General features: G+C 63.4%; 2 protein-coding genes across 2 annotated transcripts; one reads left to right on the top strand and one right to left on the bottom strand.

Annotated features, from left to right (window-relative positions):
- Positions 1-614: 614 nt before the first annotated feature.
- Positions 615-6583, top strand: SULT2B1 (sulfotransferase family 2B member 1). Its single transcript, XM_030510755.1, has 7 exons — positions 615-674; positions 1377-1542; positions 2427-2635; positions 3515-3641; positions 4323-4417; positions 5424-5604; positions 6231-6583. Exons 2-7 carry the CDS (start codon positions 1410-1412, stop codon positions 6440-6442), a joined length of 957 nt encoding a protein of 318 aa, XP_030366615.1. The 5' UTR covers positions 615-674; positions 1377-1409; the 3' UTR covers positions 6443-6583.
- Positions 6584-7359: 776 nt separating this feature from the next.
- Positions 7360-12121, bottom strand: IL11 (interleukin 11). Its single transcript, XM_030510765.1, has 5 exons — positions 12055-12121; positions 9189-9370; positions 9016-9102; positions 8236-8394; positions 7360-7758 (listed from the first exon to the last, which is right to left on the bottom strand). The coding sequence occupies exons 1-5, from the start codon at positions 12119-12121 to the stop codon at positions 7594-7596; spliced, it is 660 nt and encodes a 219-aa protein (XP_030366625.1). The 3' UTR covers positions 7360-7593.
- Positions 12122-15968: the final 3847 nt, after the last annotated feature.

The following is a 15968-nucleotide window of genomic DNA, read 5'->3' as shown; positions in this document are numbered from 1 at the left end:
CCCCCCCGGGGACCCCCCCAATTGCGTCTGTCGTTAGGCCCCCCTTTATCCTGTGCTATCGTTGGGGTTCTTGTCTCAGTACCTGATTTTGGCCCCCCCCCCCATACACTGTGCGGTGTTGGGGACCCCCCCCCCGGCTGTGCCCATCCTTGGGCCCCCCCAAAGTCATTCCCTAACCCCCCCCCCCACATTCTGTGCGTGGTTTTGGGGTCTCTCGTTGTCATGTTCCATCACATGGGCCACCCCCCCCCCAACTCTACCTGGATTTGGGCCCCCCCCCCCCCCCAGCGTTACCACTTGGTTTTGGGGACCCCCCCGCATTACTCGGGGGTGGGGGGGGCATCACTTGCTGGGTTTTGGGGCCCCCGTCGTTTCTCCATGTTTGTGTGTGCCCCCAACTGCACATCACCTTGGGGGGGGTAACCCCCAAACTCCCCCATTTAACCCCCCAGCCCCCGCGTTCACCCCATTTAACCCCCCCATTTACCCCCGGGGGGGTCCCCGCGCGTGTCTGTGGGGCGGGGGGGGAGCCCCGATGACACAGGAACCGGTCGGGGGGGTGTTGCGCAAAGGGGGGGGGCGGGGTCACCCCACGGGGGGGGCGGGGGGGGGGGCAGACGCGGGGCCCGCCCGCAGCGCTTGGGAGCGACCGCGGCGGCTCCGGAGTGTGGCAGGTACCGGGGGGGGGGGCCGGGACGCGGGTTTGGGGGGGTTTAGGGGGGGCTGGAGCCATGGGGGGGTGGGGGGTGATGGGGAGGGTCTGAATTGGGGGGGGGAACAGGGGAGCTGGGGGGGGGGGAGCCCGAAAGCGCCGTGACCCTTCCCAGGGAGTACCTGGTGTGGCCAGTTTGGGGGGGGGCGCTGGGACTCGATGGGGCCAGTTTGGGGGGGGGGCACCGGGACCCGCTGGGGCCGGTTTGAGGGGGGGCGGGCATCGGGACCCGGTGGGGTCAGTTTGAGAGGGGGGTTTGGGGAGCACCAGGACCCGATGGGGCTGGTTTTGGGGGGGGGGGGGGCGCTGGGACTCGATGGGGCCGGTTTTGGGGGGGGGGGGGGCGCTGGGATTCGATGGGGCTGGTTTTGGGGCACTGGGACCTGATGGGGCCAGTTTTGAGGAGGGGGGGTGCTGGGACCCAGTGGGGCTGGTTTGGGGGGGTCCCGGCGGCTCCTTCACCCCATATATCATGTGTTCCCTCCCCCATCCAACGCTGTTGCTTGGAGCCGGTGTCGTCCCCCCCCCCCGGGAAGCAGCTTGTGCCGCGGTTGCCGCGGCACCGGGACCCCCTCGGGATCCTCGAGCATCCCCATTGGGAGACCCATAGCAATGGGGCGGGGGGGGGGGCAGGGCCATTATTGGTCCCTTGGCCCCCCCAGAGGCGCCGGTTGGTCCCGTGCCCCCCCCCCCCGGGATGTCCCACGGGTACTTCCAACACGGCGGCATCACCTTCCCGGGGCTCCTGTACAGCCCCCGCGGGCTCGAGGCCGCCCGCGACTTCCCGGTGCACGACGACGATGTCTTCAACGTCACCTACCAAAAATCGGGTACGGGGGGGGCCGGGGGGGAAGGACCCCAAAAGTGACCCCAAAGTGGGGGGGGAGAAGTCCAAAGGGTCCCCAAGCGGGTAAAAGGAGCCGAAAGGGGGTAAAGTGACCCCAAAGTGGGGGGGGAAGAGACCAAAGCGGCCCCGTTAGGGGTAAAAGGAGGGCGAAGGGAGTAAAGGAACCCGAAGTGTTCTAATGGGGGGGATTGGGGGGCGCAAGGGTCCCAAAGGGACCCTAAATGGACCCAAAGACCCTAAATGGGCCCGAAGGGACCACAGAGGGACCCTCAAAAGGACTCCAAATGCAGCCAAAAAGACCCCAAATGAACCCAAAGACCCGTCAACAGGGTCCCAAATGGATGCAAAGACCCCAAAGGGACGCAAAGACCCTAAATGGGCTCAAAGGGACCCCAAAGGGACCCAAAGACCCTTCAAAGGGACCCCAAATGGACCCAAAGACCCCTGAATGGGGTCCCAAAGGGACCCCAAAAGGGACCCAAAGAGCCCTCAAAGGGACCCCAAATGGACCCAAAGAGCCCTCAATGGGGTCCCAAATGAACCCAAAGACCCCAAAGAGACGCTCAAAGGGACCCCAAATGAACCCAAAGATCCCTCAACGGGGTCCCAAATGGACCTAAAGACCCTAAATGGGCCCAAAGGGACCCCAAATGGACCCAAAAACCCCTCAATGGGGTCTCAAAGAGACACTAAAAGGTACCCGAAATGGACCCAAAGCCCCCAAATAGACCCAGAGGGACCCCAAAGAGACCCAAAGGGCCACTAAAAGGGACCCCAAATGGTCCCAAAGACTCCTCAACGGGCCCCCAAATGGCCCCAAAGCCCCCCGAAGGGACCCCCCGGGCCCCACAGCCGCGCTGTCCGCAGGCACGGTGTGGATGCTGGAGATCCTGAGCCTGATCCGGTGCGACGGGGACCCGCGCTGGTGCCGCTCGGTGCCCAACTGGGAGCGGGGCCCGTGGCTGGAGACGCTGCTGGGGCTGCGCCGCGCGCGGGGCGCCCCCCGGCCCCGCCTCATCAGCTCCCACCTCCCCGTGCAGCTCTTCCCCACCGCCTTCTTCAGCTCCAAGGCCAAGGTCGGCGCTGGCGCGGCCGTGGGGCGGCTGTGGGGTGGATATGGGGTGGATATGGAGCAGCTATGGGGTGGATATGGGGCAGCAATGAGGTGGATATAGGGTGGATATGGGGCAGCTATGGGGTGGATATGGGGCAGCAATGAGGTGGATACAGGGTGGATATGGGGCAGCTATGGTGTGGATATGAGGTGGATAGGGGGTGGCTCTGGGGCAGCTATGGGGTGGATATGGTGTGGATATGGGGCGGCTATGGGGTGGATATGGGGTGGCTATGGGGTGGATAGGAGTCGGCTGTGGGGTGGATATGGGGTGCATATGGGGCAGATATGGGGCGGCTATGGAGTGGACATGGGGCAGCTATGGAGCAGCTATGGGGTGGATAGGGGGCTGGGGTGTGGCTATGGGTATAGGGTGTGGTTATGGGGCTGGGTTGTCTCTATGAGCATGGGGTGTGGTTATGGGGCTGGGTTGTCTCTATGGGGCTGGGGTGCGGCTATGGGAATGGGGTGTGGCTATGGGGCTGGGGTGTGGCTATGGGGCTGGGTTGTCTCTATGGGGCCGGGGTGTGGCTATGGGGCTGGGTTGTGGGTCCCCTCCACAGATGTGGGTCGCCCCCATGGATGTGGATCTCGCTCATAGTTCTGCATGTTCCCCCCATAGTTCTGGGTCTACCCCGTGGTTGTGGGTCATCTCCATGGTTATGGGTCCCCCCTATGGATGGGGGTCCCCTCCATGGTTCTGGGTCCCCTCCATGGATGTGGGTCCTGTGCATGGTCCTGTGTTCCTCCCCTGCCTTTTGGTCCCCCCCCGGTTGTGGGTCCCCCCCATGGCTGTGGGTCCGCCCATGGCTGTGGGTCACCCCCCAGCTCTGCCCCCCAGGTGATCTACACCGTGCGGAACCCGAAGGACGTCCTGGTTTCCCTCTATCACTTTGCGCGGATCTTCCGCCCCTACAAAGATCCCGGGAGCCTGGAGCAGTTCCTGGAGCAATTCCTGCAGGGAGACGGTGGGGGCGCTATGGGGCTATGGGGGGCTATGGGGTGTCAGTGGGGTCACTATGGGGTGTCAATGGGGTCACTATGGGGTCACTATAGGGTGTCAAGTGGGGTCGCTATGGGGTGTTTGTGGGGTTTCTATGGGGTGACAATGGGGATATGGGGTGTCAGTGGGGCTGGGGGCACTATGGGGTGTCAATGGGGTCTCTATGGGGTGTCAATAGGGGCAGTATGGCATCACTATAGGGTGTCTGTGGGGTCACTGTGCGGTCTCTGTGGGGTGTCAATGGGGCTATGGGGTGTTAGTGGGGCTGGGGGCACTGTGGGGGCACTATGGGGTGTCAATGGGGGCAGTATGGGGTCACTATAGGGTGTCTGTGGGGTCACTGTGCGGTCTCTGTGGGGTGTCAATGGGGATATGGGGTGTTAGTGGGGCTGGGGGCACTATGGGGTGTCAATGGGGGCAGTATTGGGTCACTATAGGGTGTCAGTGGGGTCTCGGGGGGGTGTCAGTGGGGCTGGGGGCACTATGGGGTGTCACTGGGGGCAGTATGGGGTCACTATAGGGTGTCGGTGGGGTCTCTGGGGGGTGTCAATGGGGGCAGTATGGGGTCACTCTGGGGTGTCAGTGGGGTCTCTGTGGGGTGTCAGTGGGGTGTCTATGGGGTGTCAATGGGGCCGGCTCCCTGCAGTGCCCTTTGGCTCCTGGTTCGACCACGTGCGGGGCTGGATGGGGCTGCGCGGCCGCGAGAACTTCTTCTGCATCAGCTACGAGGAGCTGCAGCAGGTCAGGAACCAGCGCCCGGATCCCCCATATCCCATATATCCCATATCCCATATATCCAATATGCTATGTCCCATACCCCATATCCCATATATCCCATATCCTATGTATCCCATACCCTATATCCCATACCCCATATATCCCATATTCTCTGTCCCATACCCCATATCCCATATATCCCATATCCCATATATCCTATATATCCCATACTTTATATTTCATATATCCCATATATTGCATACCTCATATCTTGTATGTCACGTATCCCATATATCCCATACTCTATATCCTGTATGTCTTATATCCTATATATTCTATACCCCATATCGCATATATCTCATATCCCATATCTCATATCCCATATCTTATATCCCATATATCCAATACCCATATCGCACATCCCATACCCATGTTCAATATCCATACTGCATACCACATATGCCATACTCTATATCTCATACCATATACCCCTATCTCATATCCTATACCCATCGCTATATCCCATACCCCATATCCATATTCTGTACTCCATACCTCATACCCCATATCCCATACCTCATACCTCATATTCATACCCTATATCCTATACCCTATATCCCATACCCCACACTCTATATCCCATATCCCATACCCCCTGTCCCATACCCCACACCCCATATCCCATACCTTATATCCCATACCCCAAACCCCATATCCCATACCCATATCCCATACCCCCTGTCCCATACCCCAAACCCCATATCCCATACCCATATCCCATACCCTATATCCCATACCCCAAACCCCATATCCCATACCCCCTGTCCCATACCCCAAAACCCATATCCCATACCCATACCCCACGCCCCATATCCCATACCCCCTATCCCGTATCCCATACCCCCTACCTGTATTCCATGCCCCCTATCCATATCCCATACGCTATATCACATGTCCCATACCCTATACTTTATCTCCCATACCCCACACCCCACACCCACACCCCGTACGTGCCCCCGCGCCGCGGCAGGACCTGCGGGGCAGCGTGGAGCGCCTGTGCGTGTTCCTGGGCCGGCGGCTGAGCGCGGCCGCTCTGGACGCGGTTGTGGCCAACGCCTCCTTCGCTGCCATGAGCCGCAACCGCATGAGCAACTTCAGCCTCTCGCCCCTCTTCATCCTCGACCTGCGGCGCGGCCCCTTCCTGCGCAAGGGTGCGACACGGGCGGGGGGGGCATGGGGGGTGCGATATGGGGTGTGGGATACGGGTATCCGGTGTGGATATGGGATATATGGGGGGTAGAATATGGCATATATGGGATATATAGGGTATGGGATACGGGAGATGGGTTATGTGGGATATGGGATGTATGGGGTATGGGATATATGGGGTATAAGGTATATGGGGTATGAGATATATGGGATATGGCATATATGGGGTATGTGACATATAGGGTATGAGATGTATGGGAGATGGATTATGTGGGATATGGGATGTATGGGGTATGAGATATATGGGGTATAAGATATACGGGGTATGCAGTATGGGATATGGGATATATGGGATATGGGATATATGAGATATGGGATGTATGGGATATATGGGGTATGAGATATATGGGGTATGTGATATATGGAACATGAGGTATGGGATGTGGGATGTATGGGGTATGGGGTATATGGGGTATGGAATATGTGGGATATAGCCTATGGGATATGGGGTATGGGATATATGGGGTATGGGATATTGGATGCGGGATATGGGTATCGGGTATGGATATGGGCTATATGGGGTGTGGGCTATATGGGGTATGGGTCTCACGGCCGTGTCCCCCCTCAGGGATCTCGGGGGACTGGAAGAACCACCTCACCCCGGAGCAGAGCTCCCGCTTCGACCGGGTGTACCGGGAGCGCATGGCGGGGCTGGGGGTCACCTTCCCCTGGGACCCCCCCGAAGACCCTCCCGAGGACCCCCCCGAGGACGAGACCCCCCCCAGCTCCTCCCAGGACCCCCCCCAAGCCCTGCCCCCCACCCAGCCCCCCCCACCCTGACCCCCCCACACATCGGGGGGGGGGTAGTGCCTAGTGGGGGGGGTCCCAGCGCATCGGGCCCCCCCCTCCATTGGAGGTGGTGGTGTCTCAATAAAGCTGCTCTGTTGGGGGGGTCCCGAGGGGGTCTGTCCCCTCCCCCCCCCCAGGATCACAGGGTTTGGGTTCATTCATTGGGGTTTGGGGATGTCTTGGGGTGCCCCGACCCCCCCCACCCAGTGCCTCCCAATACCCCCCAATGGAGTGGGGGTGCAGGGAGAAAAGTGAGTCCCCCCCTTGCTCCCCATTTGCTGCCTGGATCCCCCCATCCCTGCATCTATCCCTGCCTGGATGCCTGCCTGGATCCCCCCATCCCTGCCTGGATCCCTGCCTGGATCCCCCATACCTCTCTGCACCCCCCATTGCCTGTTTGTATCCCCCATCCCTGCCCGTATCTCTCATTTCTGCCTCTATTCCTATATCCGTTGCCTTTATGCCTTCATCCCTGCCTGGATCCCTGCCTGGATCCCCCCATCCCTGTCTGTATCCCTTATCCCTGCCTCCATCCCTGCCTGTATCCCCTATCCCTGCCTGTATCCCTGCTTGGATTCCCCCATCCCTGTCTGCATCCCCCATCCCTGCCTGGATCCCCCTCTCCTTGCCTGTATCCCCCATCCCTGCCTGGATCCCCTATCCCTGCAGGTATCCCCCTCTCCCTGCCTGTATCCCTGCCTGGATCCCCCATCCCTGCCTGTATCCCTGCCTATATCCCTCATCCTTGCCTGTATCCCTTCATCCCTGTCTGCATCCCCTGTCCCCACCTGTATCCCCCCTTTTCCTTCCCTGTCCCCCCTCCCCCCCCTTTTTTCGCCCTTTTCCACTCCCTTTTATCCCCCCATTCCCCCCCCCTTTCCCCCACCAGCACTTCTCATCCTGACGCTTCCATCCTTTATTCCTTTCCCGTTACAAAACGCGATAGAAAACGGGGCCGAGTGGGGCCCGAGTCAATAAATAACATCCCCCCCCGGGAGGGGACACGTCGGGGAGTCCCTGAGCGCGGGGGGAGGGTCCCGGGAGAGGGGGGGGGCGGCTCCTGCAGCCTCCTCCGGCTCCCGAATAATTAATAATAATTAATAAAATAGGGGGCGTGGCTAATAAATAACAATAAATAGGGGTCACAGCTTATTGCGCAGCAGGACCAGGGCGCGGGAGGCCCAGTCCAGGTAGAGGTGGAGGCTCTGGAGCACGGCGTGACCGGCGCGAACCACGGCCCAAGGCGAGCCCGGCGCCGGCAGTGGAGTCTGGGGGGCGCTGGGCCGGGGCAGGCTCAGGCGGGAGAGCTGCGGGCGGGAACACGCGTGGTCATACGTGATCATACGTGGTCATACATGTGCGAGGGACGCGCTCAGGGGGGGGGGAAGCCCCGCCCGTTCCCCCAGACACGCCCCATTCATACACCTGAGCGAAGCCACGCCCCTTGTCTAAGCCCGCCCCATTCATACACCTGAGCGAAGCCCCGCCCCTTACACGTAAGCCACCTTACACCCCTTCTGCGTAAACCCCCTTTCTAAGCCCGCCCCATTCAGACACCAAGGTAAAGCCACGCCCCCTTGTCTAAGCCCGCCCCATTCACACACCTGAGCGAAGCCAGGCCCCTTACACATAGGCCACGCCCCCTTGTCTAAGCCCCGCCCCGGCGCTCAGCAGTTGCCCCCATTCATCCAGGTGCTCAAAGCCACGCCCCCACCGATCCAGGCCACGCCCCCTCCCCGCCGCACCGCCTCCCCATTGGCCCGCCGCCGCCAAGCCCCGCCTACCAGCAGGTCGAGGCTCCGCCCCAGGCGCTCCAGCCGCGCCAGCAGCGCGCCGAGCTCGGGCTCCAGCGGGCGCAGCGCGGGCCCCGCCCGGCGCAGCCACTCCAGGTGCCGCCGGTACCGCTGCAGGTCCGCGCTCAGCCGCGCCAGCGCCGCCGCCGCCTGCCCCGCACCGGCACCGCTCAGCGACACGCGGCCGCGGGGGGACCCGGACCCGCGGGGGGACCCGACCCCAGGGGGGGGACCCGAGCCCATCAGGGGGACCCGGAGCCATGGGGGGACCCGAACAGACGGGGGGACACGAGCACACGGGGGAATCCGAACCCAGGGGGGAATCCACAACTAGACCCGCTGGGGGACCCAAACCCATCGGGGCACCCGCTTAGAGACACACGGGGGGGGCCCACACCCATCGGGGGACCCGAACCCATGAGGGAACCCGGACACACGGGCGGACCCAAACCCATGAGGGAACCCGAACACACGGGGGAACCCGGACCCATGGAGGGAACACGAACAGGCGGGGGAACCCGCGACTAGACCCGCTGGGGGACCCAAATCCATCGGGGGACCCGCTTAAAGACACACGGGGGGACCCGAACCCATCGGGGGACCCGGACCCATGGGGGCACCCGCTGCCTATCGGGGAACCCATGGAGACACCCCCCTGCCCATCGGGGCCACTGTACCCACAGGGATCCCCTCCCACACCCACATCACCCCACTCCCGCACCAACGGCCCCCCCCCCCCCCGCCCCACGCATGTTCTTGCCCGCTCCCAACCTGGATGTTGGCGAGTTCCAGGGCGCTCATGGAGAGGACGGGCAGCGAGTCCAGCTTGTGCTCCCCCTCCGCCGGGAATCGCGACTTCTGTCGGCGACATGGGGGGGGGGTTGTCACCCTATGCGGGGACACCACGACATGCGGGGGGGTGCGGGGGGGTGCGGGATACCCACGAGGAGCGCGAGGAAGGCTTTGGTGTCGCTGAGCAGCGCCTTGGCGAGGCTGACGATGGCGTCAAGCTCGGTGCGGGGGTCCGGGGGGCGCGGGCGGGGGGGGCCCGCCAGCCCCGGGCACGGCCCCGGCCACAGCCCCGGCCATAGCCCCAACAGCGCCAGCAGCGCCCGCCACGGAGCCCCTGCGGACACAGACACGAGTGGGGGCGCTGCGGGGACATGGGGGGAGCACGTCCCGGATGGGAGACCCCCCCGAATGGGGGGATCCCGATGGGGGGATCCCGGTATCCAGAGTCGGAGACCCTGAATGTGGAGGTCCCAAATGGGGGGATCCCGAGTGAGGGGATGCCGGTGTTCCCGAGTGGGGTATCCCCGGAGCCAGAGTGGAAGATCCTGAAGGGGGGCATCCCCCAAATGGGGGGATCCCGAGTGGGATAATCCCGGGATTCTGAGTGTGGAGACCCCGAATGGGAAGATCCCAAATGCGGGGATCCCGAGCGGGGGGATCCCGGTGTTCCCGAGTGGGATTCGGGTGCTCCCGGGGATGTCGGGACTGAGGAATCCGGCTGCTCCCGGCGCTGGGGGATCCCGGAGCATCCCGGGGATGCAGGATCCCGGTTCGCCAGGGGCTGGTGGATCCCAGAACACGCGGAATTCGGGAATCCCGGGGCTGGGACTCCCGGGATTCCCGGGATTTAGGGCTGAGGATCCCGGTATTCCCGTCCCTTCCCGGTGGGATGAAGCGGGGAGGGGGGGGGGGGGTGCGGCGGCGCGTCCTGTGCGGTCCGGGCTGGAAAGTTTGATGCGGGTGAGTCAGGGGCGGCCCCAATGGGGGGGGACACACACCGGAGGGGGGGGAGTCCGGGATGGGGGGGGGTCAGGGACATGGGGGGGTGTCGTTATGTGCCCCCCGCCCCCCCAAATCCACCTTCACACGTCCGGTCCCCAACACACACACCGGGACCTCCCCAACTCGCACTACACATTGACCCCCACACATTGACCCCCCCTGCCCCACACATTGACCCCCTCTGCCCCACACGTTGACCCCCTACACCCCACACATCGACCCCCCCCCACGCCACACATGACCCCCCCAACACCCCGCACATTGACCCTCTCTGCCCCAGACATTGACCCACACACACCCCATACATTGACCCCCCTCTGCCCCACACATTGACCGCCCCCCCCGCCCCACACATGGGGGGCGGAGCCGCCGCGGGCGGGGCAGGTGCGCGCCGGGGCCGTTTGTGGCTTTGAGGCGCGGCGGCAGCTGCCCGCGCCCCGAGGCCACGGGGATGGACGCGCCCGGTCCCGCCGTTTGTGGCGGGGTTTGGGGGGGAGGTGTGGGGCAGGATCCACCCGTGGACACCCCCCCTCTATGGTATGGGGGGGGGGAACAAGGTCCCCAACTCGGGGGTCCCCCCCTGCCAAACCCCCCCCACCCCCACGCGTGTGTGTGTCGTCTCCCCCCCCCATAAGCGCGGCACTTACTTGTCATGGCGGGGCCGGAGGGTGCCCCCACGGGGCCGGGATGAGACCCACGGGTGGGGGGGCGGGGATGGGGTTGAGGGGGGGGTCTGGAGTCGTGCAGAGGGGTTTGCACAAGCGCTGACACACGGGGCTCACACGGGGACAGGGAACGGGAACGGTGCGAAACGCGGTGCCACGGGCACGGGAGCGCTCAAGGGGGCAGCTTGACACGGGGCAGGGGCACGGACGCTTTGCCACGCACCCCAAAACGCTTCCACGCACCCCAAAACGCTTCCACGCACCCTAAAACGCTTCCACGCTCCAAAACACGCTCCTAATGCTACGGCCACGCTCCCACTTACCCGCTCTCGGCCACGTTCGCGCTGTCACAGACACCTTTCCACCCAGCGGGACACCTTCAAACGGTCACGGCCACGCTGCCACGCACCCCCAAACGCTGCCACGCACCCCCAAACGCTACCACGCAGCCCAAAACGCTGCCACGCACCCCCAAACGCTGCCACGCTCCAAAACACGCTCCTAACGCTACGGCCACGCTCCCACTTACCCGCTCACGGTCACTCACCCACGGCCACGGCCACGCTCCCACGCACCCCCAAACGCTCCCACGCACCCCCAAACGCTACCACGCTCCACGCCGCGCTCTTGGCGCCACAGCCACGCACCCACTTACCCACTCAGCTCCACGCTCCCACTCAGCGCGACAAGTTCCCACGCACCCAAACGCGTTCCCACGCACCCAAAACCGTTTCCACGCATCCACTCGCACCGTTTCCCACCCACCCCCCCCTTCCTGTTCTCTCTCTCTCTCTCTCCACAACACGGGTTGGGGGGGGGGACACCGGTTTAAAGGGGCCAAGAGGGGGGGTCCCGGTGTGTCCCGCGTGTCCTCGCGTGGGGCGGCGGGAGCGTGTCCGGTGTCCCCGCGTGACGCCCGGTTCCGCGCCGGCCCCATTTATACGGCGGCGCCGCCGCCGTTGGCGATGACACACGCGTGAGTCACGGCTTTTCCATTCAGCAACGCACCGGGGGGAGAGAAACCCCCCACGGACACGGCGGGGGGCGGCGGGACCCCCCCTCCGGTCACATCACACACCCCCACTCCGGTCAGACAACACGCACCCCCCTTCCCGCACCGGGTCGGTAACGGCACCGAGTAATGGCACCGGGAGGCAGAAGGAACGGGAGACGTGTGGCACTGGGAGACCACCCCCCCCCCCGCAACCGGGGGCAGCCCGCACCGGGGTCGGTCCGGAACCGAGATCAGCCTGGACTGGGATCAGCCTGGACCGGGATCAGCCTGGACCGGGATAGACCTGAACCGGACTCGGTTCCCTGCTCCGTGGTCCCTGACGGCACCGGCTGGTACCTGCGCCCGGGTCGGTCCCGCACCGGGGTCGGTCCCGCACCGGGGTCGGTCCCGCACCAGGGTCCATAACGGCACCGGGCCCGCTCATTGCAATGGGAACGGTCCCGGTCCCGAACCGGGATCAACCTGGACCGGGCTCGGTTCCCCGCTCCGTGGTCCATAACGGCACCGGGACTGGCCCCTGCACTGGGGTCGGGCCAGAACCGGCTCAGCCCCGCACCGGGCTCAGCCTACACCGGGCTCGGCCCCGCACCGGGCTCGGTCCCATCGCGAGGTCCATAACGGCACCGGGCCCGCTCATTGCGATGGGAACGGGCCCGGGCCCGAACCGGGATCGGTTCCGCACCGGATCCATCCCGCACCGGATCGATCCCGCACCGGATCCATCCCCCCCCCGGTTCCACCCGTGACCCCGCCGCGCGTGGACGCGGTTCCCCCCCCCCGGTCCCTGCCCCCCCGCCCCCCCCATTGACTCATCCCCCCCCCGGGTCTCCCCCCCCCCCGGGTCGCGCCACGCGCGTCAGCGCCGGGACCCCCCGTGGGGCTGCGGCGGGACCGGGGCGGGGGGGCGGGGCGCGGGGGGGGCGGGGCCACGGGGAGGGGGCGGTGCCAAGGGATTCCCCGGGGGGGGGCGGGGAGAGGGGGCACCTATAGAGAGCACCCAGAGACTCCTAGAGAGGACCCATAGACTCCTAGAGAGGACCCATAGACCCAAGGAGAGCACCCATAGACTCACGGAGAGCACCCATAGACCCACAGACGGCTCCTATGGAGAGCACCCGTTGACCTATGGGGAGCACCCATTGCCCTATAGGGAGCACCCATAGACCCACAGACGGCTCCTATGGAGAGCACCCGTTGACCTATGGGGAGCACCCATTGCCCTATAGGGAGCACCCATAGACCCACAGACGGCTCCTATGGGGAGCACCCATTACCCTATGGGGAGCACCCATAGACCCACAGACGGTTCCTATGGGGAGCACCCATAAACCTATGGGAAGCACCCATTGCTCTATGGGGAGCACCCACAGACCCACAGACGGCTCCTATGGGGAGCACCCATTGACCTATGGGGAGCACCCATTGCCCCATGGAGAGCACCCATTGCCCTATGGGGAGTACCCATAGACCCACAGACGGCACCTATGGGGAGCATCCACTGCCCTAGGGGGAGTACCCATAGACCCGCAGACGGCTCCTATGGGGAGCACCCATAAACCTATGGGGAGCACCCACAGATCTGTGGGGAGCACCCACCCCCCCCCGGGACCACCCACGTGGTGCTGCGGTGGGGGGAGGGGCCCGACCCCCCTCCCCCCGCGTTGGGCAACGCCGGCAGCGGGGGGGGGGGTGAGGGGGAGGGGGGGCCGCGGTGACGTCAGCGCCGGCAGCAGCGGAAACCCCGCGAGCCGCAGAGACCCCCCCCCGGCCCCCCACATCCTGCCCCATAGAGAGAGACACTGCCCCATAGAGACACGTCCTGCCCCATAGAGATACTGCCCCATAGAGACATGTCCTGCTCCATAGGGAGAGATACTGCCCCACAGAGACATGTCCTGCCGCACAGAGAGAGATACTGCCCCACAGAGACATGTCCTGCCCCACAGAGAGAGGTACTGCCCCATAGAGATACGTCCTGCCCCATAGAGATACTGCCCCACAGAGACACGTCCTGCCCCACAGAGAGAGATACTGCCCCACAGAGACACGTCCTGCCCCATAGAGAGAGATACTGCCCCACAGAGACACGTCCTGCCCCATAGAGAGAAATACTGCCCCACAGAGACATGTCCTGCCGCACAGAGATACTGCCCCATAGAGATACGTCCTGCCCCATAGAGAGAGATACTGCCCCACAGAGACATGTCCTGCCGCACAGAGAGAGATACTGCCCCACAGAGACATGTCCTGCCCCACAGAGAGAGATACTGCCCCACAGAGACACGTCCTGCCCCATAGAGAGAGATACTGCCCCACAGAGACACGTCCTGCCCCATAGAGAGAAATACTGCCCCACAGAGACATGTCCTGCCGCACAGAGATACTGCCCCATAGAGATACGTCCTGCCCCATAGAGAGAGATACTGCCCCACAGAGACATGTCCTGCCGCACAGAGAGAGATACTGCCCCACAGAGACATGTCCTGCCGCACAGAGAGAGATACTGCCCCACAGAGACATGTCCTGCCCCACAGAGAGAGGTACTGCCCCACAGAGACATGTCCTGCCCCACAGAGAGAGGTACTGCCCCATAGAGATACGTCCTGCCCCATAGAGATACTGCCCCACAGAGACACGTCCTGCCCCACAGAGAGAGATACTGCCCCACAGAGACACGTCCTGCCCCATAGAGAGAGATACTGCCCCACAGAGACACGTCCTGCCCCATAGAGAGAAATACTGCCCCACAGAGACATGTCCTGCCGCACAGAGATACTGCCCCATAGAGATACGTCCTGCCCCATAGAGAGAGATACTGCCCCATAGAGGCACGTCCTGCTCCATAGAGACACATCCTGCCCCATAGAGACACGTCCTGCCCCATAGAGAGAGAATCTGCCCCATAGAGACACGTCCTGCTCCATAGAGACACGTCCTGCCCCACAGAGATATGGCCCCATAGAGACATGTCCTGCCCCATAGAGAGAGAATCTGCCCCATAGAGACACGTCCTGCCCCATAGAGACACATCCTGCCCCATAGAGATACGGCCCCATAGAGACACGTCCTGCCCCACAGAGATACTGCCCCATAGAGATACGTCCTGCCCCACAGAGACACCTCCTGCCCCACAGAGATACTGCCCCACAGAGATACGTCCTGCCCCATAGAGAGACATACTGCCCCATAGAGACACGTCCTGCCCCATAGAGAGAGATACTGCCCCATAGAGACACGTCCTGCCCCATAGAGAGACATACTGCCCCATAGAGACATGTCCTGCACCTTAGAGAGAGATACTGCCTCATAGAGACACATCCTGCCCCATGGAGACACCTCCAGCCCCATAGCCACAGCTCCTGCCCTATCCCCATTGCCTCTCACCTCTGCCCCATAGCCATCAACAGGACGCACCCCATGGCCAGACTATCCTGCCCCATAGAGACACCTCCTGCCCCATAGAGACAAGTCCTGCCCTATAGAGACACCTCCTGCCTCATAGAGACAGCTCCTGCCCCATAGCGCCTGCCCCCCCCCGCCCTACACCCCGTTCCCGCTGTGGGGCGCGGACGTGCGAGGCCTCGGGGGCAGCCGGTGCCAAAGCAAACAGCGGCGGCCGCGGGCCCGTCCTGCCCCACATGTGTCATGTATGTGTCATGTGTGTGTCATGTGTGTGCCCGCATGGGGGGGCACGACGTGCGTCAGGCGCTGACGCTGAGGGGGCCCGGCAGGATGTGGGGGGTGACACCATCACCCCCCCCCCCCCCGGGGGTGGTTGGGTCCAGCGGGGGGGCAGGGCCGGGACATGGGGCACCCCATGGACCCCCCCATCCCCCCATATCCCCCTATATATCCCCCATATTCCCCCATATATGCCCCTATATCCCCCATATCCCCCCTATAACCCCCCATATCCCCCTATCTCCTCCCATATCCCCCATATCCCCCATATCCCCCCACATCCCCCCACATCCCCCATATCCCCCATATATCCCCCATATATCCCGCCATATCCCCCATATCCCCCCATATCCCCCTTATCCCCCCATACCCCCCATATCCCCACCCATATCCCCCCATATCCCCCATATCCCCCATATCCCCCCATATCCCCTTATATCCCCCCATATCCCCTTATATCCCTCCATATATCCCCCCATATCCCCCCATATCCCCTTATATCCCCCCATATCCCCTTATATCCCTCCATATATCCCCCCATATCCCCCATATCCCCCATATACCCCCAT

The sequence above is a fragment of the Strigops habroptila genome, unplaced genomic scaffold, assembly GCF_004027225.2.
Source record: "Strigops habroptila isolate Jane unplaced genomic scaffold, bStrHab1.2.pri NC_044298.1_ctg1, whole genome shotgun sequence".
NCBI lineage: Eukaryota > Metazoa > Chordata > Aves > Psittaciformes > Psittacidae > Strigops > Strigops habroptila.
Note: the sequence above shows the minus strand (reverse complement) of the source record. Positions and strands in the feature narration are given on the sequence as shown.

Excerpts from the sequence above, each read along its gene's own strand:
- SULT2B1 (XM_030510755.1), top strand. The coding sequence starts at position 1,410 with ATGTCCCACGGGTACTTCCAACACGGCGGCATCACCTTCCCGGGGCTC. Across the intron at positions 1,543-2,426 it reads CGTCACCTACCAAAAATCGG|GCACGGTGTGGATGCTGGAG; the intron begins GTACGGGGGGGG and ends CGCTGTCCGCAG. Across the intron at positions 5,605-6,230 it reads CGGCCCCTTCCTGCGCAAGG|GGATCTCGGGGGACTGGAAG; the intron begins GTGCGACACGGG and ends GTCCCCCCTCAG.
- IL11 (XM_030510765.1), bottom strand. The coding sequence starts at position 12,121 with ATGGACCCTGGTGCGGGACCGACCCCGGTGCGGGACCGACCCCGGTGC. Across the intron at positions 8,395-9,015 it reads TGGAACTCGCCAACATCCAG|GCGGCGGCGGCGCTGGCGCG; the intron begins GTTGGGAGCGGG and ends GGTGCGGGGCAG. Across the intron at positions 7,759-8,235 it reads GGCGGAGCCTCGACCTGCTG|CTCTCCCGCCTGAGCCTGCC; the intron begins GTAGGCGGGGCT and ends TCCCGCCCGCAG.